Below are 25,613 nucleotides of genomic sequence, written 5' to 3' on the forward strand. Positions count from 1 at the left end.
TGTATCATAAGTCTAAAAGTAGGTTATATATAAAGTATTCAAAGTGTTAATCAAATATGGACCTCTTACTATGATTTTGATATTTGTGAATTTACTAAAGGTTTTTCTTTTAATCCACATATATTACATTTTACAATAAAGTTGTATTAATTATATTAATTCTGCCATATGTAATCAAAATGATTAATTAAAACTATTTTTTTTTTCTTTAACTCAGTAATAGAGTGAAAGAGCCCAGGAGAGTTTTGTTGAAGAGTGAACAGTCAATGGATCCTCCAAATCATTTTGATCATGGAGATTGTCCTGCATTCAGGTGAACAGAAAAAAAAAATGTCAAAGAAACTAGTCTAACAGGTTGAAACCCAAACATACTGTTAACTATTAAGGTGTGAATACATTTAAGCACTCTGTAGCAACTCAGTTTAGGGGTGACAAGGAGGGTCATGACTGAGTAAATTTTGCTATGCAATTTAGTTTTATAAAGATTATATCACCCTGTTTACAGGCAGAAGAGATCAGACTCCCCAGAGCCCAGCTGTGTGTCCATGAGCAGTGACACATCAAAGGATCTGCCATTTTCTGTATTTAAAGTTGATAGCGATTCTCAGTCCAGGTATATTTTAGAGCATGTCATTCCAAATATGTTAATAATAATACTTGAATATTGTTTGAAATAACCTTATTAACACACCCACACTTACAGTTTATCTCTCCTAAATCCGGCAACAAGTCCTCCAACTCATACGACCGTATGGGTCGTTTGTCACTATCCATAAATACGACCCATACGAGCGTTCTCTAAATTAGCGCCCCTATTGGCAACAGGAGGTATGATAAATGAACTTTCGCCTAAATGCATTGTGGGTTTATTTTAACATGTTTGCTATTTGCGTTTTGAATTGTTTGATTTAAACTCTCCCAGATGTTCGTGGATTTTGATGATATGGATTTTAGATGACTTCGAGACATGTACAGGTAAGGTTTTCTCCCGTCTCATAAAGTAGTCGATCGTTTATGTATAATATGAGTTTTTATTTTCAAATCGATACTGGACACTGTATGTCCTATTAAACCAGTTTGACGTTCAAATCATTTAATCGAAATCTGCAGCTTTATAAAGTTAGTTTTCATTGTGATATTCGTTTGAAATTCGCCTGTGGTGGAAAGAGGTCATGTAAAAGTCGCGCATTTACCATGTTTTTACCATAGTAACATGTCGCTGAACCATGTCACGTGTTATAAAACCTCAGTAACCACAACTCAATGTATCTCCCGTCATAACTGTAGTTTTACTTTGGTATTTGTAGTATAAACACGTTACCATGCTTTTCACCACAGTAACTGTGCTTATTGTGTACTCTTTAGTTAAGTAACACATTTGCCATGCCTTTAATACCTTTTTGTAATGTAATTGTGATTCAGTGTTTTTTTTCTTTTCAGTTTTGCAGTTTCTTCATATCACATACATCTCCAGCTCCTACAACAACATTCAGTGTCCAGCAGCTCTTTATGATGCTCTCTCTCTCTCTCTCTCTCTCTCTCTCTTTCTCTCTCACTCTCTCTCTCTCTCTCTCTCTCTCTCTCTCATTTTCCTTTCCTATTTTTCTGAACTGTAATTCATAAATAAGTCACACATATTTTTCTTTCTTTCTCTTGTTCATCATGGCATATTTTCACAGCTCAGAATCAGATTTTGATCAGTTCTTGTATTAACAGGGAACTTGTACTCGAAGCTCAACTTGAAGAAGTTTCCAGTGAAGATGAAGTCCTTCAAAGGTTCGACACAGGTAATGTTGAAGATATGTAGTTATAACTGATTTACTTTAATTAATTTATCCTTACTTTATGTTAATAACCTTCCTTATAGTCCTTCCTTTCAAATATTTTGTTCACAGATCATTTCTAACACACTGTCTAAACATGTATGTATTAAAACAACAACAACAACTTGTTACTTTTTCTTTATTCCAGCTGAAAAGGAAGACCATGGGCCTGTCAAACCTTGTTTGTGGAGAGGGATGAATTTGACCATCTTGTGTGTTTACGGAGAAGACCAAAAGCTGCTAAGGCAGATATTTCCAGAGGTACGTCTGTGTTGATCTGAGCACCTCGACAGAACTTTACTGCAGTTACATTTTGCACCGAATTTTATGTTTTTTACTTTTTTAAATACCTCACGACCCCATCAGTACAAACCCTGTGCTATGTCAAAGTATTAATAATTCAAACAATTTCAGCAAATTCATATGATATTGTACAAGCGTACTCTCCAGCTTTTCCTCCTGCTGTCATTGACCATCGCCTCAGCTCTCATGCAGACTGTGTCCATTTTAAGTAGTCAGAGCGTTATATCCTAAAGTTTATATTGAGTCCAGTGTATTCTTTATTAGCACCGTCTTAACCCGTTCTAACAGTACATGATATCTGTCCGCACCTCACAGTCTGCCTTTATTTCCATGTTGATTTTAATTGAACACGTCTGTTTAAAAGCAAGTCAGGAAATGCTGTGTAACTTGTCATGTGACACATCAGATCTTCAGTTAATTTGGCCAAATTAGATCATTTAAGGCTGTTCACACCAAGAATAGTAACTACAATAACTATTTTAGCATCCACACCAACATCAACCAATGATAAAGTTATGTTTATTAATATACACACTGCAGCGACGTTGATGTCTGCCACTTTAAATGATCAAGCTTTTGAAATGTGCATTTTGATTGGCTGTTTAATGTTCATCAGCTGGAAAATATATTCCACTGATGTTGTTCCTCTGTGTCATTAAGTATGGACTCATCCTTGGTATGAAGAGGTCTTTAAACTGCTTACAACAATCCTGCTGCATGTTATAGTGTAGAAAATAATTGAGAATAATATAGCTTGAAGATACAGCTTTCTTCCCTCTCATTTTGTTAAACTCAAACGCAAGATTTTGCCTTTCTTTGCTTGTTTGTCTTCATCTTAGTCCTTTACTCTCTCCACTCACTCACACATTCTCTCTTGCTCTGTTGTAAGGTACAAACAGAGCGGATGGTTGCATGATGGCCTCTTTCAGGTTTGTCAACTGAATGTCTACTAGTGTGGCTCAGCAAGTTCCTGTCATGATCAGCCCTCTCCAAGAAAGGTTTGTAGAAAATTGTAATCAATATTCATTTAATCCTCTAACCTGAATCTTTTGGTGAATTTACTTAATTATATCTGTCTTAATTCATATGTAATAAGCAATAGTAATTAAACATGGGGTTAATAGACATATTTTTGTTTTACAGCTGAAGAGCAAAAACACAAAGAACATCAGTCCTGTTGGGGATGAGGAATGAACATGGCTCTATTGTGCCCAAACAGAAAAGAGTGAAAAGGTGCTCATCCCCATTGATGTGTCTGTATTCAAGCAATGCATTAGTACAGCATATGATGTTGATCTCTATTCAAGTCAGCAATTATCATTTTTCACATATACATCTTTTTATAAGTCCTAGAATGAACAAATCATCAGGGCATCATTTCTGGAATTTGGGCAGAAAATGACTGAATATGGTGAGTACTGACACCTGCACCTGTATTCACCAAAACTATTTTTCTTATGGACTTACAGTTTTTGAAGGAGGATGAAGTCAGTTGATGGAGAAATGAAGAACGAGATGTGTTGTATATGAAGACTTCAGATGCAAAAGCCTTTAAGTTCTGTATGAAATGTTCTTCTAAGAAGAATTTTAGAAGAAAACTTCAGGTGGAACTTAGATGCCTTTGCATCTGAAGTCTTCATATGTACTATGAGTTTTCAATACATAACTGATTTGTTATGACTGTTTTTATTATTTTCTACTTGTACAGAAAGACTGCAGTAGAAGGAAAGCTGGTACTGAGAACATTTGTCTTCACTCCAGACTAAAGAGAAGCGGGTCTGAGGCCAGAGATGGAGGAGTCAATGGTCACCAAATGCAGCGCTGCAGCCTGAAACTGTGAAGACTGAATTCCCAAACAGCTGTGTGACTGCACAGATGTTACGGCCATAAAAGAAACTTCACAACTGAGAGCCCATACCTCCAACAACCTTCAACAGGAATCAATGGTATGTCCATTACAACAATTCTAAATAATAATAATATATAATTGACACAATGATTTTGTCTCTCCAGGACATCTACGCAAGGTTTTTCTTTTGTTGAGGACCGTCAGAGACTCCAGCCACACGAGCCATGGATTGCTCTCAACATCACCATCAGACAGACATTATCACAGAACCAGCACCAGCAGACTGCAAAACAAGTTCCTTCAACAGGCAATCAGACTGAACTGAACTCGTACCAGTAACACCACACACACACACACACACACACACACACACACACACACACATACACACACCAGCAGCCTCATACTGTGTGCACTGCACTCTATCAGCTACACTGACTGGACTCTGACTCACTATTATTCTGCAACCTGATATTCTGTTTGCACTAATTCATACTGTACTGAAAGTGAAAGTGACGTGACATACAGTCAAGTATGGTGACCCATACTCAGAATTTGTGCTCTGCATTTAACCCATCCGAAGTGCACACACACAGAGCAGTGAACACACACACACTGTGAACACACACCCGGAGCAGTGGGCAGAGGTATATCTACAGTATACAGTGATTGTTGTTAATTGTTTTCATTTTGTTCTCTCTGTATAGTATAGTATTGCACTATATTTTCTACCTGTATTGAGCTCTTATGTATACGGTTTATATTTTTGATACTGTATATGTGTTGCAAATATATTCAGTACTTGTCATGCTGCAGTTTGCAGAAAAGCATTTTACCACCTGTATACTTGCATTCATGGTATTGTGATAATAAAATGATTTGATTTGAATTGGTCACATGACTTGTTCATCAGTTGTATTGTTGTGCTGGATAACAATTGCAAATTGTTTATGACATTGAAGAAGATCATGATAGAGACATGGATTTGAAGAAAACCAGGAGAGCTCTGATGATGAGAAGGAAACTGGATGTGATTCTTTGGTGCTCAAGACATTTCACCATGCCTTCATCTGGGTTTCTTCATCTGATTAAAATAAAATGGTTTTAATGTAACCCATTTTTATTTCACTTGAATATAATTTGTCTTAATATGCTTCTTTATCTGTCTTTATGCTGCATCCTAGTAAAATATTGCGTATGGTGTTGGATAATCAAGTATGGTGAATATTCTGTACTAGAGATGGTTTTTTGGTAGATACACCATTTAATTTTGTAAACAACACATATAATCACCATGGTTGTTTTGATGAAGACATGAACATTTAGTAATATTAATGAAATTCAGTTAGATGAAGAGCTGCATTAGAAGAGACTGCATGGACTTCATGCACAACTGAAGGTGATGAATCAAGGAAAGATCAACATGAATCCTGTTCTGTATTATAATGAAGATGTTCATGCACATTACTGATGTCTAGCTCCTGAGCAGGACAAAGATGAGACATTCTTTACAGAGATTTATGAATTAGGTATTTTATATTATGATTCTTTAAATTGCATGAATTGTATGGAACCATAAACTGCACACTGTCACACATTGTCTTACTGAATGACACATTGGCCTTGTCTGATGAAATGTCAGAATATGTATTTGTTGTCTTTGTTTACTATTAGCACTGTATTATTGCTCTTGATCTTATGAAATAAATTGAGCTCTTTCCAAATGGGCACTTATGTTGATTTTCTGGTGTCTTAATTCTAAGATAACTATGACTTCCAACTTACATAATGGTATGCTTTTGAAAAGACAACCTACAAAATGTGTCTCAACAGTTTGTTGCCAATGATGAGAATAGAGCTGTGCATTTTTTTCCTGCCCTTCCATCCCCAGGGGCCCAGTAGAGTCCCCTTGAAGAGCAAAACAATTAACATTCCAAATGGCTGTAAATCAAAATCTGATTATAGTTTCAAAAAGAAAATTGGTAGGACAACTCATTATGCTATGTTTACTAAATAATGTTTGGCACAGCTTTCAAACATTCATAGAAAAGTGCTATACATGTGTTTATAAAAGTACTCTTAGTAAAATAAAAAATGTCAGCCTGCCTCTCACATATGTCATATAACTTTGCACAATAAACATGCTTAGATATCCCTTTGTTTAAAAAAAGAAGTATTTTTCACAATTTCATTATTAAACATTTTAAACTACATTGCCCATAAGCCTTAGCCATTCTATCGATGGAAAGTGAAAGTCATGGCGCTGTTTTTTGTAGTTCAATTAAGTTATGTTCAGGTTTAAGGTTAGGATCTCGGTAAAGAGGTAATTTCACAGAATATAGCAATGCACCATTGTTAACTGAAGGTACTATTGACGTAATAATTACAGCAAAATTTACTTTGCAACATTAAACGTTTTTTAATTTGGGCTAAAAGAAAGTCCAGTCACAGCGAGTCCTCGAGTGCCAAGTGGATTTCAAAGCCAATGAAAATCCAGTTGAGCAGAAGCGACACCCTTACTTGTCCATATACGGCCATTCATGACAGGCTTTTCCGGGTTCTTGTGGTGAATTTATTTTCACCCACTAAATATAAAACTAAAATGACGGATTTGCATTGTGGGGTAAACCTGATTCAGCAATAGATTTGTTGATTACAGTTATTTATTTTCAAACAAGGGCCTCATATTTGCGATTATACACATTCTTTACCCTAATATTAATGTACAATATTTAAGCTCAACATTTTTGCATATACTGTATGAAAAAATAATATTATATTTATATATTTATAGTGTATTAAATGTATACATTTAATCACTTGTGTGTTTTTTGGAGATGTATTTACAATCTTGCAATTTTTAGCTCTACCAGTTAAACTACAGAAAAAAAGGAAAATAATAATAAAAATAAATAAATAAATACAATTTAAAAAACACAGGGATAATTTTTTTTTAGTAATTTCCATATCAGTGTTTATTGATATGTCAAACTTTTCAGACAAACAATGCAAATAACACCATTCTTTCTCTCTAGTTTGTCACTATGAAGAAATAAAAACAAAAAAATAATATATTATTGTGAAATATAACAACTTTTAAAAATTACTGATTGATAAAGTAACTAATAGGTACAGACAGAATTATGTAATAGAAAATCCCTTTAAAACTAAATTGGCTAATATAAAAATATATATATATAATAAAAAAAATGAATAAATAAATAAAAATTGTCAATTTGTTTGCAGAGAAGTTTATAAAATGCCAAATAATATTTTTACAAACCAGAAGTTGCAAGGCACCAGCTGAAATCATATTCTTTTCTTTCATTTAAAAGTGATTAACTAATTAGAAAAATATTGTTAAGACTAATATTTCACATGATTACCTCTTAATCTCCTGTAATCACTGATCGCTTCTGTTGTGAACATATGCAAGACAAACTAAAACGGTTATTAATAATTATATTTTATAAATCATTTTCAGCTGGAAAATGCATTTCTATCATTAAATGACCTTAAAGGTCACACACACACACACACACACACATATATATATATATATATATATATATATATATATATATATATATATATATATATATATATATATGGCATATAGAATACAGTAGGTGGGATGGTGATAGTGACAGGAGTGTTCACAGTAGAGATGGGAGTGTTGACTAGAGGAGAAATAATACAAGTAGACATGCTAACGACTGAGAGCAGATGTGCCACACAAGAGAGAGTGATGTGGATGCTTTTGGAAGGGCTGCTATTGTGGAGAGCTGATGGAGAAGGACTCAGTAATCTGTCAGAAATCCTGCAAGACAGGAAAAAATTGAATTTATAACATGATGAATAATTAAAACATTGACAACAAATGAAAGTGACGTGACATACAGCCAAGTATGGTGACCCATACTTAGAATTCTTGTTCTGCATTTAACCCATCCAAAGTGCACACACACAGCAGTGAACACACACACACGGAGCAGTGGGGATCATTTATGTTACGGTGCCCGGTGAGCAGTTGGGGGCAGCGCAAAAAAAGTCGTATTGCCGGGCCGAGACTCAAACCCACAACTTTATGGTTAAGAGTCAAACTTTCTAAGCACTAAGCCACGACTTCCCCCTAGCAACGGGCTAGTGGTTAAAGACAACATAACTGCAGCGTGTATAATAATAAACAGAACTTTATAATTTGTTGGTAGCGATGCTAAAATAGTCATTATAGTTATTGTTCTTGTTGTAAACACCTTTAAATGATCTAATTTGGTCAAATAAATTAAAGACCTGGGGCCGGTTGCATAAACTGCTTAAACTAATCTTTAAAAAAGTTAGCCATATAATTTGATTTACTCTAGACTTGTCATAATTGTTTAAAGTCAGTTACAAAAACATAGATTGGTCCAATTTTACTAAGAAATATGATTATCTCTTGGTTAACTGCTAGTTGGTCACAGTCTTAACATAATAGCTATGTTTACGCAACCGGCCCCTTTTGTGTCACATGACAAGTTACACAGCATTTCCTGACACAGTCTGCATGAGAGCTGAGGCGATGGTCAATGACAGCAGGAGGAAAAGCTGGAGAGTACGCTTGTACAATATCATATGAATTTGCTGAAATTGTTTGAATTATTAATACTTTGACATAGCACAGGGTTTGTACTGATGGGGTCGTGAGGTATTTAAAAAAGTAAAAAACATAAAATTCGGTGCAAAATGTAACTGCAGTAAAGTTCTGTCGAGGTGCTCAGATCAACACAGACGTACCTCTGGAAATATCTGCCTTAGCAGCTTTTGGTCTTCTCCGTAAACACACAAGATGGTCAAATTCATCCCTCTCCACAAACAAGGTTTGACAGGCCCATGGTCTTCCTTTTCAGCTGGAATAAAGAAAAAGTAACAAGTTGTTGTTGTTGTTTTAATACATACATGTTTAGACAGTGTGTTAGAAATGATCTGTGAACAAAATATTTGAAAGGAAGGACTATAAGGAAGGTTATTAACATAAAGTAAGGATAAATTAATTAAAGTAAATCAGTTATAACTACATATCTTCAACATTACCTGTGTCGAACCTTTGAAGGACTTCATCTTCACTGGAAACTTCTTCAAGTTGAGCTTCGAGTACAAGTTCCCTGTTAATACAAGAACTGATCAAAATCTGATTCTGAGCTGTGAAAATATGCCATGATGAACAAGAGAAAGAAAGAAAAATATGTGTGACTTATTTATGAATTACAGTTCAGAAAAATAGGAAAGGAAAATGAGAGAGAGAGAGAGAGAGAGAGAGTGAGAGAGAAAGAGAGAGAGAGAGAGAGAGAGAGAGAGAGAGCATCATAAAGAGCTGCTGGACACTGAATGTTGTTGTAGGAGCTGGAGATGTATGTGATATGAAGAAACTGCAAAACTGAAAAAAAAAAAAACACTGAATCACAATTACATTACAAAAAGGTATTAAAGGCATGGCATTGTGGTTAATGATTTTTAACTACAAATACCACAGTAAAACAGTTATCATGGTAAAAAAAAAAAATATGGTAAGTGTTGTGGTCACTGGTCATTTCAGATTCGTTGCGATTGCCACACATTCGTTCACTGGCATTCACAACATATTTGTAAAGAAAACGTCAAACTGCACTTACTTTGACATTAATTGCAGACAATCAGAACAGTACCTTAAAAAATAAACCATAAAATAAAATTGTTTACAAACCTGGACAACAACGCATGGTAAGATGTTGGGTCACGCCTCCTTTTTTTGGGTGGTAACGATGGTAACGAAAGTCAAAGGTCATTTGATGACGACACACCCGACAAACGAGACTGTCGTAATACGGCCGCTAGAGGGCGCTTGATTTTAAAACGTAATAATAGGTCGTAATATGCTGCTTGCACAAACGACCTATGTGGTCGTTTTTAAGAGGAGGACAGTCTCAAATCCGGAGTAATGCATGGTCTTACCGCTACACCTATTAAATGGAGAAGCATAGAGTTTTCTCACCGTGGTATTTTTTGCGATTCACTTAAGCATAATCTACAGTATTCTCTGTTACAGGCAGAAGAGATCAGACTCCCCAGAGCCCAGCTGTGTGTCCATGAGCAGTGACACGTCAAAGGATCTGCCATTTTCTGTATTTAAAGTTGACAGTGATTCTCGGTCCAGGTAAATTTACAGTTAGGAGGTAATACTATTTCTTTTCTTTTTTTTATTGTTCTTAACTAGCTTTCACCCTTCCATTAATGACAGTTTTTCATCCTTCTCTTTAAGTTTGTTTGTGAAGCTTCAGTTTTTCTGTTTGTGTTTCAAGATAAGGTGCTTGCTTCAATAATGAACTCAGATGGAACAAATCAATGCAATACTTTTGGAGGGAATATATTTTATGATCTTTCTCATGCAACTTCATTGTAAATAAATGATTTGCGGTTTAGAGTCCATCCTTTATTTTAAGCTGTGAAAATAATTTCAGGCAACTGGCCGGTCATTTTAAGTCTAATCAGCAGTTTTGTTTTTTGTTTTTTGTCTCTATGGACTCAATGAGCTGTTCATTAAGTAAGGTACTTTTGCGTTATAGAAAGAAAAGACCAAACTCACTGGAGTCCAGTTACATGTTCAAGAAGAGTGACACATCAAAGCATGTTCTGTGTGCTAAATCTGAAACTGGCAGCACTTGTGATCACAGGTAAGGTTATTGATCTTATTCACTTTTTTTGTGTTACGGTCAGTGTAACCTACTCATTCTCTTCTGTGTCTGTTAATTATTTGAACAGCAATAAACTCAAAATTAAGCTTAGGAAGAAGTTTCAACATATGCATGAGGGAATAGCAAAGCAGGGAAATGCAGCTCTCTTAAATGAGATCTACACAGAGCTCTACATCACAGAAGGTGAAAATGGAGAGACTGCTTCATCTTCCAAGAGAGAAGAAACGGAAGATACACCAATCAATTCTAATGACATCTTCAAATTTTTACCTGGACAAGACCGACCAATCAGAACTGTATTAACTAAAGGAGTCGCTGGGATTGGAAAAACAGTCTCTGTGCAGAAGTTCATTCTGGACTGGGCTGAAGGGAAAGCAAATCAGGATGTCCACTTCATATTTTCACTTCCTTTTAGAGAGCTCAATTTATTGAAGAACCAAGCATTCAATCTACAATATCTTCTGCAACTTTTCATGGGCACTAAACAACTTGAAATCTCTCCAAATGAAGGTAAATTCATTTTCATCTTCGATGGTTTGGATGAGTGTCGTCTGGGTCTGGATTTTCACAACAGTGTGAGGTTGTGTGATGTGACTGAATCAGCCTCAGTAGACGTGCTGCTGACAAACCTCATTGTGGGGAATCTGCTTCCCTCTGCTCTCATCTGGATCACCTCCAGACCAGCAGCAGCTGATCTCATCCCCTCCGAGTGTGTTCATCGAGTGACAGAGGTACGAGGCTTCAATGATCCACAGAAGGATGAATACTTCAGAAAGAGAACCAGTGATCAGATCCTGGCTGAGAAAATCATCTCACACCTGAAGTCATCGAGGAGCCTCTACATCATGTGTCACATCCCAGTGTTCTGCTGGATCTCAGCCACAGTTCTAGAGAAGATGTTGAGTCAAGCAGAGAGTGGAGAGATTCCCAAGACTCTCACTCAAATGTTCACACACTTCCTGATCATACAGACCAACATCAAGCATGAGAAGGATTACGAAAAGAAAGTGAACAGTGAAGACTTGATCCTCAAACTGGGGAAACTGGCTTTCCAGCAACTTACTGAAGGCAATCTGTTGTTCTATGAAGAAGATCTGAGAGAGTGTGGCATTGATGTGATTGAAGCATCAGTATACTCAGGGTTGTGCACTTGTAGAGAGGACTTGCATCAAAGGAGAGTCTACAGTTTTGTTCATCTAACCATCCAAGAACACCTAGCTGCTCTGTATGTGCATCACTCCTTTACGAAAAACAACATTAATGTGTTTAATGTTACGGTACCAACTTATGAAACAAAAAATGAACAGATTTTAATATTTGACCTACATCAGAAAGCTGTGGATGAGGCTGTATACAGTAAAACTGGACATTTAGACCTTTTTCTTCGCTTCCTTCTGGGCTTTTCTCTGGATTCCAATCAGACGCTTTTAGAAGGTCTTCTGATGCAGACAGAAAGCAGATTTAGAGGAATTTGTTGTTTCCATAATTTAGAGGAAACAGTCAAATACATCAGAAAGAAGATAGAGGAACATCCCACTCCAGAGAAATTCATCAATCTGTTCCACTGTCTGAATGATATGGGTGATTACTCGCTATTAGATAAAATGCTGTGTTATCTAAGCTCTAAATCTCTCCTAAACACCCTGTCATCCTTACAGTGGTCAGCTCTAATATTTGTTCTGTTGACCTCAGAGAACTTGGGTGTGTTTAAATTTAAGAATTTTGCTTCAGTTAAGGATCCTGAACAAAGGCTTCAAATTCTCCTTAAACTGCTGCCTGTGATTGAAGCATCAACATCAGTTCAGTAAGTAATAATAACAATAGCCATATCAACAAAATATTATAAATAGCAATATTAAAGGTGCTGTGCCTATATTTTGACTGCACTGAAGCATGAAAATACCATATTTTGCAGATATTAAGGAAACATTCCAAGTTCACAACATACTTTTTTCTTCAAAAAAAAAAAAGCCAGATATTCTACTTTGAAATGTGTGTTCTGTGTCAGAATGTCTGTTTTTGTTTTGGACTATGTGATTCTGCCCACTGCCAATTAACTCAATAGTATTTTGATCACCAGTTGGTGGAAAACACAGCTAATTGCAGCCATGAAAGCAAGCAAATCAACTGCAGAGATTAGATTCTCCTTGACCCAAAAAGATCTCTAAAATGTCTATGACCAGGGGCATATTAAAACATGGATAAATCGACTCAAGAAATTTGTATAAGGCTTGTTACCTTCCTTTATTAGCTGTGCTCATTTCTGTTACAGTATGTATCCTTAATCTAGCAACCCATGTGAGCAAAGAGTCTGAGAAGGAGGGGGCTGTAGAAATGCCTCGCTCCAATATTTAGAATTCGGACTGCAGTACCCATTTCAACTACTACACTATCACATACTGCACATTTACATTTATTTTATTTTATTAATTTGAGGTACAATAAATACAAAACTTGTATTTTTAGGCTCGCTGAGTGTGAATTGACAGAAGAAAGCTGCGTTCCTCTTGCCAAAGCTCTCTGCTCAGAAGCTTCATGCGTGATTGAGGTGAACCTGAGTGAAAATACACTGAAAGATGAAGGTGTCAAGTTTATCTCTAAAGGACTGCAGAATCCTCACTGTAAACTAGAAATACTGAGGTAACTGTCAATGTTGTGGTATCTTATGTTTTTAATTTTTTAATATAGTAGTTATTTACACAAAACCGTAGCATTGAAGTCATTAAAACCACTTGTTTTATTTTCAATGAAGTTTGAGGAACTGTGACATCACAAACGAAGGTTGCACTTTTCTGAACTCAGTTCTTAAATCAAAGTCCACACAACTGAGAGAGCTGGATCTGTCTGAGAATAGACTAGGAGCCTCAGGATTGAAGCTGCTTTGTGAAGCTCTACTGAGCCCTCATTGTAAACTGGAAAAACTGAAGTATGATTTTTTTCTTTGACATTCCATACACAGTAAATTCTAGTTTTAAAAAGATTTTATGATACCATGACATTATAACGTGTTGTCATTTCAGAATTAATGATTGTGGGGTGACAGCTGAAGGCTGTGCTGCTCTGGCTTCAGTTATGAAATCAAACCTCTCACAACTAAAATATCTGGACCTGTCTAATAATCAATTCGGAGATGCAGAAATCAAAATCCTTTCTGATGGACTGAGGAGTCCTTGGTGTAAACTGGAGATTTTGAGGTACAATTAAATCTCTCATTATTTGAGTTTGTAAGTCACTTTCTATAAATGTAGGCCTATTTAAACTGCAAATTAATGGTCTGTGTCAAATTTCCTAAAACTAAATTATGCCCCCTCTATGCAGGCTGAGATTCTGTGACCTTTACACAGATGAAGGTTGTGATGTTTTGGCTTCAGCTCTAAATTCAAACCCACACCTGAAAGCATTAGATATGACGGGAAATAACCTTGGAAATTCCAGAATTAAGTTGCTTTCTGCTATGCTTAAAAATCCATGCTTCAAACTGGAAACTCTGTGGTAAGATTTTTCTTTTACGTATAGACATGGTGGCTATTAAGGAAGCCCGTATGTATATATAACAAATGCTGCTAGAGATTTTCTCTTTTGTTCTGCTAACTAGATTTTTGTTTTGTTTTTGTCAGGGAGTTAACATTTTGTTATATTATCAACATTCTTCACCAAATATTGTACAAGTACTCAAATTAGAATATCTTTTTTTAAATATAAATTACCAATTTTTTTCTATGGCAATAAAGGATTCATCATTGTTTTCTCTGCAGGCTGAATGATTGTGGTCTCACGGGTGAGGGTTGTGTTGCTCTGGCTTCAGCTCTCATATCGAACCCCTCACACCTGAGAGAACTGGATCTGTCTCATAATAATATAGGAGATGCAGGAAGAAAGCTGTTCTCCCTTGCTCTAGACAATCCTCACTGTAAACTGGAAGTACTAAGGTATTGCATTATCTAGTCTCACACATCACTGCATCGTAAACCGTTATAATTATTATTTGTCTAAAGGTATTTTATCATCAGTATACCTTGAACAGAAAGCATGAAGAGTGTGTCACTGTTTTATTTACAATCAATTGCAGGCTGATAGACTGTGGTCTCACAGAAGAAGATTGTGCTGATCTGGCTTTAGCTCTGAGTTCAGACAACTCGTGTTTGAGAGAGCTTAATTTGTCAGAAAATAAAATCGGAGACTCTGGAATTAAACACCTCTGTTCTAAAATTAAGAATCCTCACCCCAAACTGGAAGCACTTTGGTAAACTCATGTTACATGACATTCATACATCTAGGTCCATATATACTGTATTTAGTCACCGACACAATTTACATAATTTCGGCTCTGTATACCACCAGAATTAAAATGAAATAATCAAGATGAAATTAATGTGCAGACTTTAAGCCTTAATTCAAGGGGTTGATCAAAAATATTAAATAAAATGCTTAATTACAACCTACACAGTCCCCCATTTTCAGGGGCTCAAATGTAATTGGACAAATAAATATAATCATAATAAAATAATAATATTATTATTATTTTTGAGAATCGTTTGCAGACAATGACTGCCTCAAGTTTGGAACTCATGGACATCCCCAGAGACTGGGTTTTATCCTTTGTGATGCTTTGCCAGGCCTTTACTGCAGCTGACTTATTTATTGAATGTTTGTGGGTCTTTCTGCCTTTAGTTTTGTCTTAAGCAAGTGAAATGCATGTGCAGTCAGGTTGAGATCAGTAGATTGACTTGGCCATTGCAGATTATTCCTCTTTCTTACCTTCAAAAACTCCTGGGTTGCTTTTGCAGTATTTTTATGGCCACTGTTCACTTGTACTAAGAAAAGCTTTCCAATCAACTTTACAGCATTTGACTGAGTCTGGGCAGAGAGTATATCCCTATACACTTCAAAATTCATCTGGCTGCCTCTTTCCTCTTTCACGTCCTCAGTAAACACCAGTAACCCAGTGCGCCTCCTGGAGAGTGTTCTTCTTGTTTTCTCAAAATGTACTAAACTGTTGATTTGGCCACTCCGAATGTTCCTGCTATAGCTCTCTGATAGATTTGTTTTGTTTTTCAAGCCTAACAATCGTCTGTTTCACTTGTATGGAGAGCTCCTTTCACCGTATGATGTGGGTTCACAGCAACAGCTTTCAAATGCAAATTGCAGATTTAGAATCAACTCCATAACTTTTACCTGCTTAGTTGATGTAGAAATAACAAATTAAACAATAAACAATATTTAAAGAGCTGTAATTTCTTAACCTTTCCTCCAATTTTGATATATCAAATTAAAGATCAGGGTGTGCCCTTTAAGCCCATATTCATTATATACTATAACTGTAACTTGAATGTGTTACAGCAGCTAAAATAATAAATATTCTGGCTGTGTCCAAATATATATGGACCTATCTGTATCCGTAAGACATATCTTGTGTGGACAGTGTATATATATATATATATATATATATATATATATATATATATGTGTGTGTGTGTGTGTGTGTGTGTGTGTGTGTGTGTGTGTGTATATATATATATATAATTTTTTTCTCTCTCTCTCTGCAGGCTGATTGATTGTGCCATTACAGATGAGGGTTGTGAAGCTCTGGCTTCAGCTTTGACATCAAACCTCTCACATTTAAAAATATTGTATCTGTGTGACCAAAAAGTAACAAACACAGGAGTGAGCCATCTTTCTGTCGCATTGAAGAATCCTGTCTGTGAACTGGAGACACTGAGGTATAACGATATTTACCAATTATGCTTTCTCAACATCACAGTCAAACTGATGATCATTCAATCACAAACAAGCCATCTACATTCACTCTGGTAATAAAGTTTCTCAAAGATGAGTGGATATGTAGATTGAAAAATGAGTTCTCTCTGCAGGCTGTATGGTTGTGACATCACAGGTGTGGGTTTAGCGGCTCTGTCTTCAGTTCTCATAGAGAATCCACCCTTGCCAGATGATGATATGAGTAGAAAAGTAAAAGATTTCATGTAAGTTACAAACTTTTAAATAAATATAAATTATTATTTTACTTTTCTATAGGCAGTTGAGCCATATTTTCATTTAAATTGTAAATTAATCAAAATGTTATTGTGTGTGTCTTTTTTTTTTCAGATTACATAAATTCAAAGAGAACTCAGATCATAAACAGGACTCATAGTAATCTTCCCATAAATTCATACAAATATACTTTGTCATGTGACTAATTTCACTAAATACATTATTTGTATTAAATAAAACATTAATGTAAAAAGTTATATAAACATATTTATACATACACAGTGCTTTGTCTAATGTATTATATTAAAAGATAAACAATTCATTTCATTTGAATCTGCCATTCATTCAGACTATTTTAGGCATGTTGTGCAAGTGTAGTGAATTTAATTTATAATGAACAAAAGGTTGCTAATGATTTAAAATGTTTTAAGGTATTACTATTGTACCGTTTAAAATTATGACTATCATCTTTTACATTTCTTCTTTAATTTTAAATGACTCAGAACTGTTTACAAATCTTTTGGGAAACCACTTGCAACACATTATGTGAAGAGAAAGCATGACACGTTGCTGTATAGGCCACTGAATAAAACATATAGAAAAACTTAATGCATAAGATAAATTAAAAACTTCCCCTTCTTTTCATAGTCAAAGTGTCCACACATCCAGCACTCTCATCTCATTCTTTAGCTCTTCAGAGACAGAATCCTGTGAAATTATTCTGACATTATATCAACATTCCATTTATTAATATAAACTGTGTGATTTGACAGAGGCACAGCGGTAAATTTGTTATATTAATTTTGGAAATCCTTGGGACTGACTCCCTTTTGCAGCAGCCTCAAGCGGCCAGTCGATGAATTACAGTTTTAGTCACTTCCTTGTTTGCTGGCTTTACGAGAGCGGGAGGTTGCCTCTCGGACGTAACGCCTACACAACAGCTGGTAACAATCTGTCTACGTGTGTCAATATCCTGTGGAATTGCCTGTAAACGTATGCATTTATGCATGCATTTCATATTTATTTAGATCAAACTGAGCTATGAGGCATCTTTCAGGAGGAAAATTATGTCCGCCTCATGTTAAACGAACAGTAATCGAAAACGAAACTTTAAGTTCAGAGAATAGATGGAATACGTCTATTTTTTGTTACAGATGTATAATTAACCGTGACTCTTTGAAAGATTACGTTTATGTACATCGCTGAAAAATTTTTCTTCATTTTAATATCGGTTGTTTTATGACTGTTACATTTAGCATCATTCTGTGTAGGCTAATATCAGTAATGGTTTAATGCTGCGTGATTCCTCTCATGAATGTGCACGAGAACTGACACCTTGTTGTTGTTGGCTCTATGCATTTGAGTATTAAATCAAATTTATCCGTCCTTTTTTACAAGTGGGATGAACTAACTTCAGAGAGAGTGAAGTGTGTTGTGTTATCATTGACCAAAGCCGTCATTAATGGATCTGACGAGTTATCTAGGATTCACAGGAGTAAATCTCTCTGGTGCCATGGCGAGTCCTCATTGTAAACTGGAAACACTGAGGTAAATCATCAGGTTCTCTTTTGAAGTCAAATGACCATGAAATGCCAACTTTATCAGTTCAAGATTCAGGTTGTTCTGCAGTCCCTGAAGGTTCAATCGTGTTATATTTTTGTTTTGCAGGTTAAATGACTGTGGTATCACATATGAAGGTTGTGGAGCTCTGGCTTCTGCCCGTGCATCAAACCTCTCACATCTGAGAGAACTTGATCTGTCTGGAAATAAACTAGAAGGTTTAGGAATGATGTTGCTTTCCTCTGGACTCGAAAATAATTTGTCTGAACTTGGAACACTTAAGTAAGACCACTAAAATCCTTAAAATGGTGATGTAATTTTTTTTTTTTTTTGTAAAATATATGGTTCTCAATAACAATAAACACATAAAAGAAAGAATAAAACATGAATTTAAAACCCAAGGGATTACATATAAACAAGACCACAATGTAATAAAATGGGATATTAATAGGCCAGATTAAACAAGTGTTTTTAAAAGAGACTTAAAAATGAAAGTGAAGTGACATTCAGCCAAGTATGGTGACCCATACTCAGAATTTGTGCTCTGCATTTAACCCATCCGAAATGCACACACACAGAGCAGTGAACACACACACACTGTGAGCACACACCCGGAGCAGTGGGCAGCCATTTATGCTGCGGCGCCCGGGGAGCAGTTGGGGGTTCGATGCCTTGCTCAAGGGCACCTAAGTCGTGGTAATGAAGGTGGAGAGAGAGCTGTTCATGCACTCCCCCCACCCACAATTCTGTCCGGCCCGAGACTAGAACCCACAACCCTTCGATTGGGAGTCCAACCCTCTAACCATTAGGCCACGACTTCCCAAATGGATAGGGAAGGTGCCACTTCAATCTCAAGTGGCAGAGTAATCCATAATCGATGCCCAACCACTAAAAAAACTCGATCCCCTCTACATTTTAGCTGTTTTTAGCTAAAATGATATCACTCATTTTAATTTAAAGATGGTAAATAGCACATACACAGCATTGCTGAAATACATTTTTATTAGTGCTGGACAATGATTAATCGTGATTAATCACTTTCAAAATGTGTATACTGTGTATATTTCTTATCTATATATAAAGGCACATATATTTAGAAAATATTTGCATGTATGTATTTATTTTCATATAACTTCTATTGTATTAAAAATTGTTATATATAAACAGCATTTTTCAAAAATATATACATGTGTATTTACATAATAAATATACACAGTACACATACATATATTATGTGCACAACAATTTTAACTTATTTACTTTTATATTTGTTTACTTTTATTTTATGTGATTTAATCATGATTAATTGTTGCCAGCACTAATTTTATATTTAAAAGTGTTCTACTATGTACTGAAATAATTTAGAATTAAAACAAAATGTAAACTTAAAATTCTGATTTATATAGCAACTTGATTCTGTTCTTCAATTTTATGATCCTGTATTTTTTCCACAAAGAAAGAAATTGTTAAAACCAACTCATCGTCATCAAAAAAAAAAAACAAAAAAAAAAACTAATGGACAATGCTGATATGGTTAACCACTACAATTAAATATGCATTAATCTGGTTAAGTGATGCATGGGTCTTTTTTAAGAATCGTGTTACATCTATGGGAACATACTAAAATTGTTGTGTAAGGTTATTGTTTTATCTGATATGGAAGTGACAAAAAGGAACATATAATTTTACTCTCTGCAGGCTGATTGGTTGTGGAATAACAGATGAAGGTTATGGTCCTCTGGCTTCAGCTCTGGCATCAAACAGCTCACACCTGAGAGAACTGGATCTGTCCCAGAATAGCCTAAATGATTTAGACATGATGATGCTCTCTGCTGGACTGATGAATCCTTCATGCAAACTGGAGAAAATTAAGTAAGATAATTTTAATTTAAGATTTTGAGTGTCACAAAAATGAGAAACAAACAAACAAAAAACACTGAAGACTTAAGCCCAGAAACTCACCCTTGTACTGCCCATGATATCTTGAACTAAAAAGATAACATATTGTTGGACCAAGTGTAATAATTTAAGCAACAATTTTCAACTTTTGAGAAACCCCATTCTAATGTCAATATATAAACATGTATATTTTGATTATGACCTTTAGCAACATGTACTGTTTTTTTCTCCATCCGCTGCAGGTTGTTGAGTTGTGGTTTAACAGAGGAAGGTTGTGCTAAACTGGCTTCAGCTCTGGGATCAAACTCCTCACACCTAAGAGAGTTGGATCTGTCTGAGAATAACCTAGGTTACTTCGATATGATGCTGCTTTCTGCTGTAATGGAAAATCCTTACTGGAAACTGGAAGTGTTGAAGTAAGATCATGAATTTATATATATATATATATATATATTAATATATATATATATTATATGCAGAATATAAACCACAGGATAAGTGTGTCTTGAAGTAAAAAAAAAAAACAAAAGGAAAAAAGTGTTTGTTTGTTGTTTTATTCCTGCAGATTGGTGAGTTGTAGTATCACAGATGAAGGTTGTGCTGCTCTGGCTTCAGCTCTGGGATCAAACCCCTCACACCTGAGAGAGCTAGATCTGTCAAAGAATAGCCTAAGTCACTTCGATATGATTCTGCTCTCTGCTGTAATGGAAAGTGCTTACTGGAAACTGGAAACATTGAAGTAAGATCATCTCTTTGAGTGCTGAAATTCACCTATACTAGTATGAACATTTTTTTATATCTAATATCTAGATTGTGGTCCTGTATGGTAAATTCTTACAATATGTTTTATAAACTATAGTGACATACTAATGAGTGGTTTCTCCAAAATCTTATGAAATGAGCTGTGTGCCCTAAATGCAGTGATGGCATTTTGCTGTTCTTCAGATTAAAAGATTGCGGTATCACAGAGGAAGGTTTTGCAGCTCTAGCCTCAGCGCTGAGATCAAACCCCTCTCACCTGATAGAGCTGGATCTGTCTGGAAATAAAGCAGGAGACTTTGGAGTACAAATGCTCTCCACTGCACTGGAGATCCCTTACTCTAAACTTGAAACACTCAAGTAAGATTAATTTGAGTGTCAAATAAAAGCTAGTTACATTCAGTTATGCAGTTACAGCAAAGCAACTTTAATCTGATAGAGACAACTGTGAAAAAGTGAACAATGTGTTATTGTTTTCTCTGCAGGTTAGTGAGTTGTGATATTACAGAAAATGGCTGTGTTGCACTGGTATCAGCTCTGAGGTCCAGCTCCTCACACTTTAGAAACCTGGATCTGTCTGGGAATAAACTTGGCCATCTAGGAATAAAGCTACTCTCCGATGCACTCGAGAATCCTTGCTTTAAACTGGAGACATTGAAGTAAGATCATTGCTCTGAGTCTTGCAACAGAATTGGGTCTCAAAAAACATTTTTTTTTAATACACACTTATTTTTTTAATGATTGTGATACATAAGCATGCACGGTTAGACTGTAATCCCACTTTGATCAGGATGTTCCTTCTTAACTCTTAAGGAATAAGGAAGCTTATCCTTAGTCCTTATGGAATTCTGTCTACAACTGAGGAAGTGTTTGCCATGCTGAGAAAAGGAAAAGTGTAATTTTTCTTTCTCCAGACTCAAGGACTGTGATCTCACAGATGAAGATTGTTTTTCGCTGGCCTCTCCTCTAATAGTAAACTTCTCAAACTTGAGAGAGCTGGATCTGTCTGATAATAAACTAGGAGATTCTGGAGTCAAGTTTCTTTTTGCTGGACCAGAGAGTCATCTATATAAACTTGCAACATTTAAGTAAGATCATAATTTCCAGTGTTAATTTTTATTAAGACCTATTTTTAAGCCATTTTAATTGTGATTTTTGTTTTAAGTTATTCTAGGAGGTCAGCATCACAGCTATGTGTCTTGAACTAAACCATTGAAGATTGTGCTTTGTTTTTCTGTAGGTTGGTGAATTGTGGTATCACAGATGAAGGTTGTGCTTCTCTGGCTTTAGCTCTGAGATCAAACCCCTCACACTTGAGAGAGCTGGATCTGTCTGGCAATGAAGTAGAAGATTCAGGAGTACAGATGCTCTCTAGTGGACTGGATAATTATTACTGCCAACTGGAAACACTGAGGTGAGATCATAATATTTATTTAGCCAAACACTATTTAGTTTATTATCACTCACAATTCTGAGTGAATTATTATTTTTATTTTTTTCACAATTCTGAGTGAATCTGGTTTTTATATATAGTACTCTATACATCTAAGGTTGCATACTGGTAAGTGGTTTAAGACTTAAAGGGTTAGTTCACCCAAAAATCTAAATTATGTCATTAATAACTCACCTTCATGTCGTTCCAAACCCATGTGACCTCCGTTCATCTTTGGAACACAGTTTAAGATATTTTAAATTTAGTCCGAGAGCTCCCAGTCCCTCTCAGACTCGAACCATTTCAATCAGTTCAATTTGGTGAACTGGTTCAAGAAGATCCGGTTACATTGAATGATTCGTTCGTGAACCGGAGCTCACTAAACTGCTTTGTTTTGAACTCTCTCACAACAGACCCGAAAGAGAAGACAATGCTGAATAAAGTCGTAGTTTTTGCTATTTTTTGACCAAAATGTATTTTCAATGCTTTAATAAATTCTAACTTACCCTCTGATGTCACATGGACTATTTTGAAGATGTTTTCTTACCTTTCTGGGCATGGACAGTAGACTGTACACACAGTTTCAATGGAGGGACTGAGAGCTCTCGGACTAAATATAAAATATCTTAAACTGTGTTCTGAAGATGAACGTAGGTCTCATGGGTTTGGAACGGCATGAGGGGTGAGGTATTAATGACATAATTTAGATTTTTGGGTGAACTAACCCTTTAAGTTTGTCTTTAATGAAAAATGTTTTCTCTGCAGGCTGGTGAGTTGTGGCATCACAGATGAAGGTTGTGCGGCTCTTTCTTCAGCTTTGACATCAAATCCCACACACCTGAGACAGCTGGATCTGTCTAAAAATAAACTGTCAGACTCAGGAATGAACCTGCTCTCTACTGGACTGGGCAATCCTCATTGTAAACTGGAGATGCTTTGGTATCTTTTGACAGTTTTTCTTATGATATGTACACTAGTAAATGTGTTATATTACTGTTGTGAGCATGCATGAATATTGTATTGACTAGTTTTGAAGCAAACCCATTACAATATTCTATAAATAGATCATTCACTTATGAACCATGGTTTTATAAGGAACCTATTCTCCTATAGAATAAAGCGTTATTGTTTTCTCCACAGGCTGCATGATTGTGGTGTTACAGATGAAGGTTGTGCTGCTCTGGCTTCAGCTCTCAGATCAAACCCCTCACACCTGAGAGAGCTGGATCTGTCTGATAATGAACTAGGAGATTTAGGAGTGAATCTTGTAAGTGCTGGACTGGAGGACTGTAAACTGGAGATACTTAAGTAAATATCTCTAACACACAAGTGTAATCATTTAATTAATGACGGAAAAGAAACATATACACAGTTTTTTTGCTGTTGTTTGTGTGTTTTTTTGGAGATGTGGCCTAGTGGTAGTGCTCGTGTATGACTTTGATATAAATAAAGTTACGAGTTTCTTACTGCTCTCTCTTTTACAGGTTGAAACATTGTGGTTTCACATATGAAGGATGTTCTGCTCTGGCTGCTCTTCTTGGATCAGCTAAGTCATATCTGAAATATGTGGATCTGTCTTTTAATAAACTTGAGGATCTAGGAGTGCAGCTGCTTTTTGATGCGTTTTACTAAGCATTTTTTAAATGAAGTGGAAATATTCAGGTAAGATCTTGTCATCCAGACTGATACTACAATAAGGCATGTTGGCTGTTTACTTATTTTCTAACGTTATTCAGTTCTGTGGTTATATGTGGATCACATTAGCAGATTTGAGTAACTTGAAATAAATGCCCTCAATAAATGTTTCTTTGGTTTTTACTTGATGACTTTTTATTCCCCAGATGTGAAATGATGATTGGGCCATAAAGACTGCAGTGTCTCTCATTTTGTTTCTTTTCAATTTTAGTCATATGATGTTTTGATGCCCCTACTGGAGTCACAGGGAAGAGTGACTGTTCTGAGGACACAATGGACTTAATGTAAATCATTTACCAGCAGAGAGCAACATACATTTCATAAAGGCAAATACTTAAATAGTGATTCGAGAATCTTCTGAGTAGTTATAAATCTTTACCAGTGGTGAGGCAATAAATCTGCAAATGAGTGGACCTGGCTAAAATAGGTTGGACCTCTATTCTGTGTACAGCTATATGTCATCAACATCTCTAAAAGTTTGGCTTTTTAAACACAACTTTTAATTTTTAAAGCAATTTTTTGCACTTTTTCCTTTTTTGTACACCTTTGCTCACTATGTTCAATATGTACACAATTGATTCATTCATTAATTCATTTAGTAAATGTGATTGTGGAGCTTAAATGTTGTATTTCACATTGATTCCTTTGTTATGGGTCTGTTTGTTTTAGGGAACCAACACACCTGACTGTTTTTTTAACCACTTGGCTCAATTAGGCAGCAGTAATAAAGGAAAAAAAAATATGTTCTCTGTAATCAAGCTATACTAGGCAACAAAATGTCTCTGAAAACGCATTACCTGTATATAACAGCGGTCAATGCATTATTTTAAATGACTGATCCAGACATTTATCCATTAAAGTGTCATTATTCCGTGCCATGAATCCACAGTTCAAAAGGTTTTTCAGTTTGGTGATAAATATTGATTGTTACACTTAATTTTAGTCCAGAGCGTTAAGTCTTCCTTTGCTGAAGAAGAGAAATTATTTTTGGTTAAAGAGTCTGGAATCACACATTGGTCCTTTTAGCTGTTGGAGATTAACTATAGGAGAACCTCCCATAGAGTTATACATTGCAAGTGATGTTGATGCCCTCCATTGGCTCATTCCCTGTGGGAACAGGTATCATGTTCTCAATACTAAGAACTGGGGTGTGGTGGATCTCAGGTCACTGAACTCCTGGAAAAGATAGAGGAGATGGTTACAAGAAACAGAACAACATTATTAAATGGACAGAATTTTCATACAGCATATTGAAGGGAAAACAAGTATGCTGAATTGAAACGGAAAAAGTCGACAAGGTGCATGTTCACAAATGACTTCTGGATTGGAGTCTCATTATTAAGAGAGTACAATGATCATAGAGTGCAAAACCTAAATTATTTCCAAATCCCCTTATGAGATGGGGATGCTGCTATATCGTTATTAGTTCAACCATTAGGTTATTTATTTTATTTTTATAAAAATTAAAAAAAGGCTGGGTATCTTTTTGTGTTTCTTATTTGGTTGCTTAGCAGTAGCAGGTATTTAAGATAGCCAGTCCTAATTTTCTAATTTGGGTTTTACCAGGCATGTTTTTCTCTTTTTCTATTTTT

At 35.7% G+C, this 25,613-nt stretch overlaps 2 protein-coding genes and 1 long non-coding RNA gene across 11 annotated transcripts; all 3 read left to right on the forward strand.

Moving 5' to 3' along the window:
- Positions 1–787: 787 nt before the first annotated feature.
- On the forward strand, positions 788–5,715 carry LOC127972127 (uncharacterized). Of its 6 annotated transcripts, none has more exons than XR_008157006.1 (9): positions 788–828; positions 923–975; positions 1,441–1,787; positions 1,972–2,084; positions 3,016–3,124; positions 3,270–3,359; positions 3,474–3,537; positions 3,835–4,072; positions 4,140–5,715. It is a non-coding gene; the product is annotated as an uncharacterized LOC127972127 (long non-coding RNA). The 6 variants fall into 6 exon arrangements; XR_008157010.1 differs by having other exon boundaries at positions 789–828; positions 1,717–1,787; XR_008157009.1 differs by having other exon boundaries at positions 789–828; positions 923–969; positions 1,717–1,787.
- A 4,875-nt stretch (positions 5,716–10,590) lies between these two features.
- LOC127973031 (NACHT, LRR and PYD domains-containing protein 3-like) lies at positions 10,591–16,670 on the forward strand. The gene is made up of 10 exons (XM_052577066.1): positions 10,591–10,664; positions 10,753–12,489; positions 13,152–13,325; positions 13,438–13,611; positions 13,706–13,879; positions 14,004–14,177; positions 14,441–14,614; positions 14,755–14,928; positions 16,232–16,405; positions 16,556–16,670. Exons 1-10 carry the CDS (start codon positions 10,591–10,593, stop codon positions 16,668–16,670), a joined length of 3,144 nt encoding a protein of 1,047 aa, XP_052433026.1.
- Positions 16,671–17,548: 878 nt separating this feature from the next.
- On the forward strand, positions 17,549–24,903 carry si:dkey-23k10.3 (ribonuclease inhibitor). 4 transcript variants are annotated; one of them, XM_052577107.1, is made up of 14 exons: positions 17,549–17,620; positions 18,075–18,224; positions 18,345–18,518; positions 19,935–20,108; positions 20,378–20,551; positions 20,701–20,874; positions 21,081–21,254; positions 21,380–21,553; positions 21,809–21,982; positions 22,135–22,308; positions 23,092–23,265; positions 23,467–23,634; positions 23,811–23,988; positions 24,168–24,903. In XM_052577107.1, exons 2-13 carry the CDS (start codon positions 18,139–18,141, stop codon positions 23,956–23,958), a joined length of 1,968 nt encoding a protein of 655 aa, XP_052433067.1. In that variant the 5' UTR covers positions 17,549–17,620; positions 18,075–18,138; the 3' UTR covers positions 23,959–23,988; positions 24,168–24,903. The 4 variants fall into 4 exon arrangements, with proteins under 4 accessions (XP_052433067.1, XP_052433066.1, XP_052433070.1 ...); XM_052577106.1 differs by having other exon boundaries at positions 17,567–17,669; XM_052577110.1 differs by having other exon boundaries at positions 17,586–17,669; positions 24,233–24,903.
- Positions 24,904–25,613: the final 710 nt, after the last annotated feature.

Source organism: Carassius gibelio, chromosome B15, assembly GCF_023724105.1.
Source record: "Carassius gibelio isolate Cgi1373 ecotype wild population from Czech Republic chromosome B15, carGib1.2-hapl.c, whole genome shotgun sequence".
In the NCBI taxonomy this organism is placed as follows: Eukaryota; Metazoa; Chordata; class Actinopteri; order Cypriniformes; family Cyprinidae; genus Carassius; species Carassius gibelio.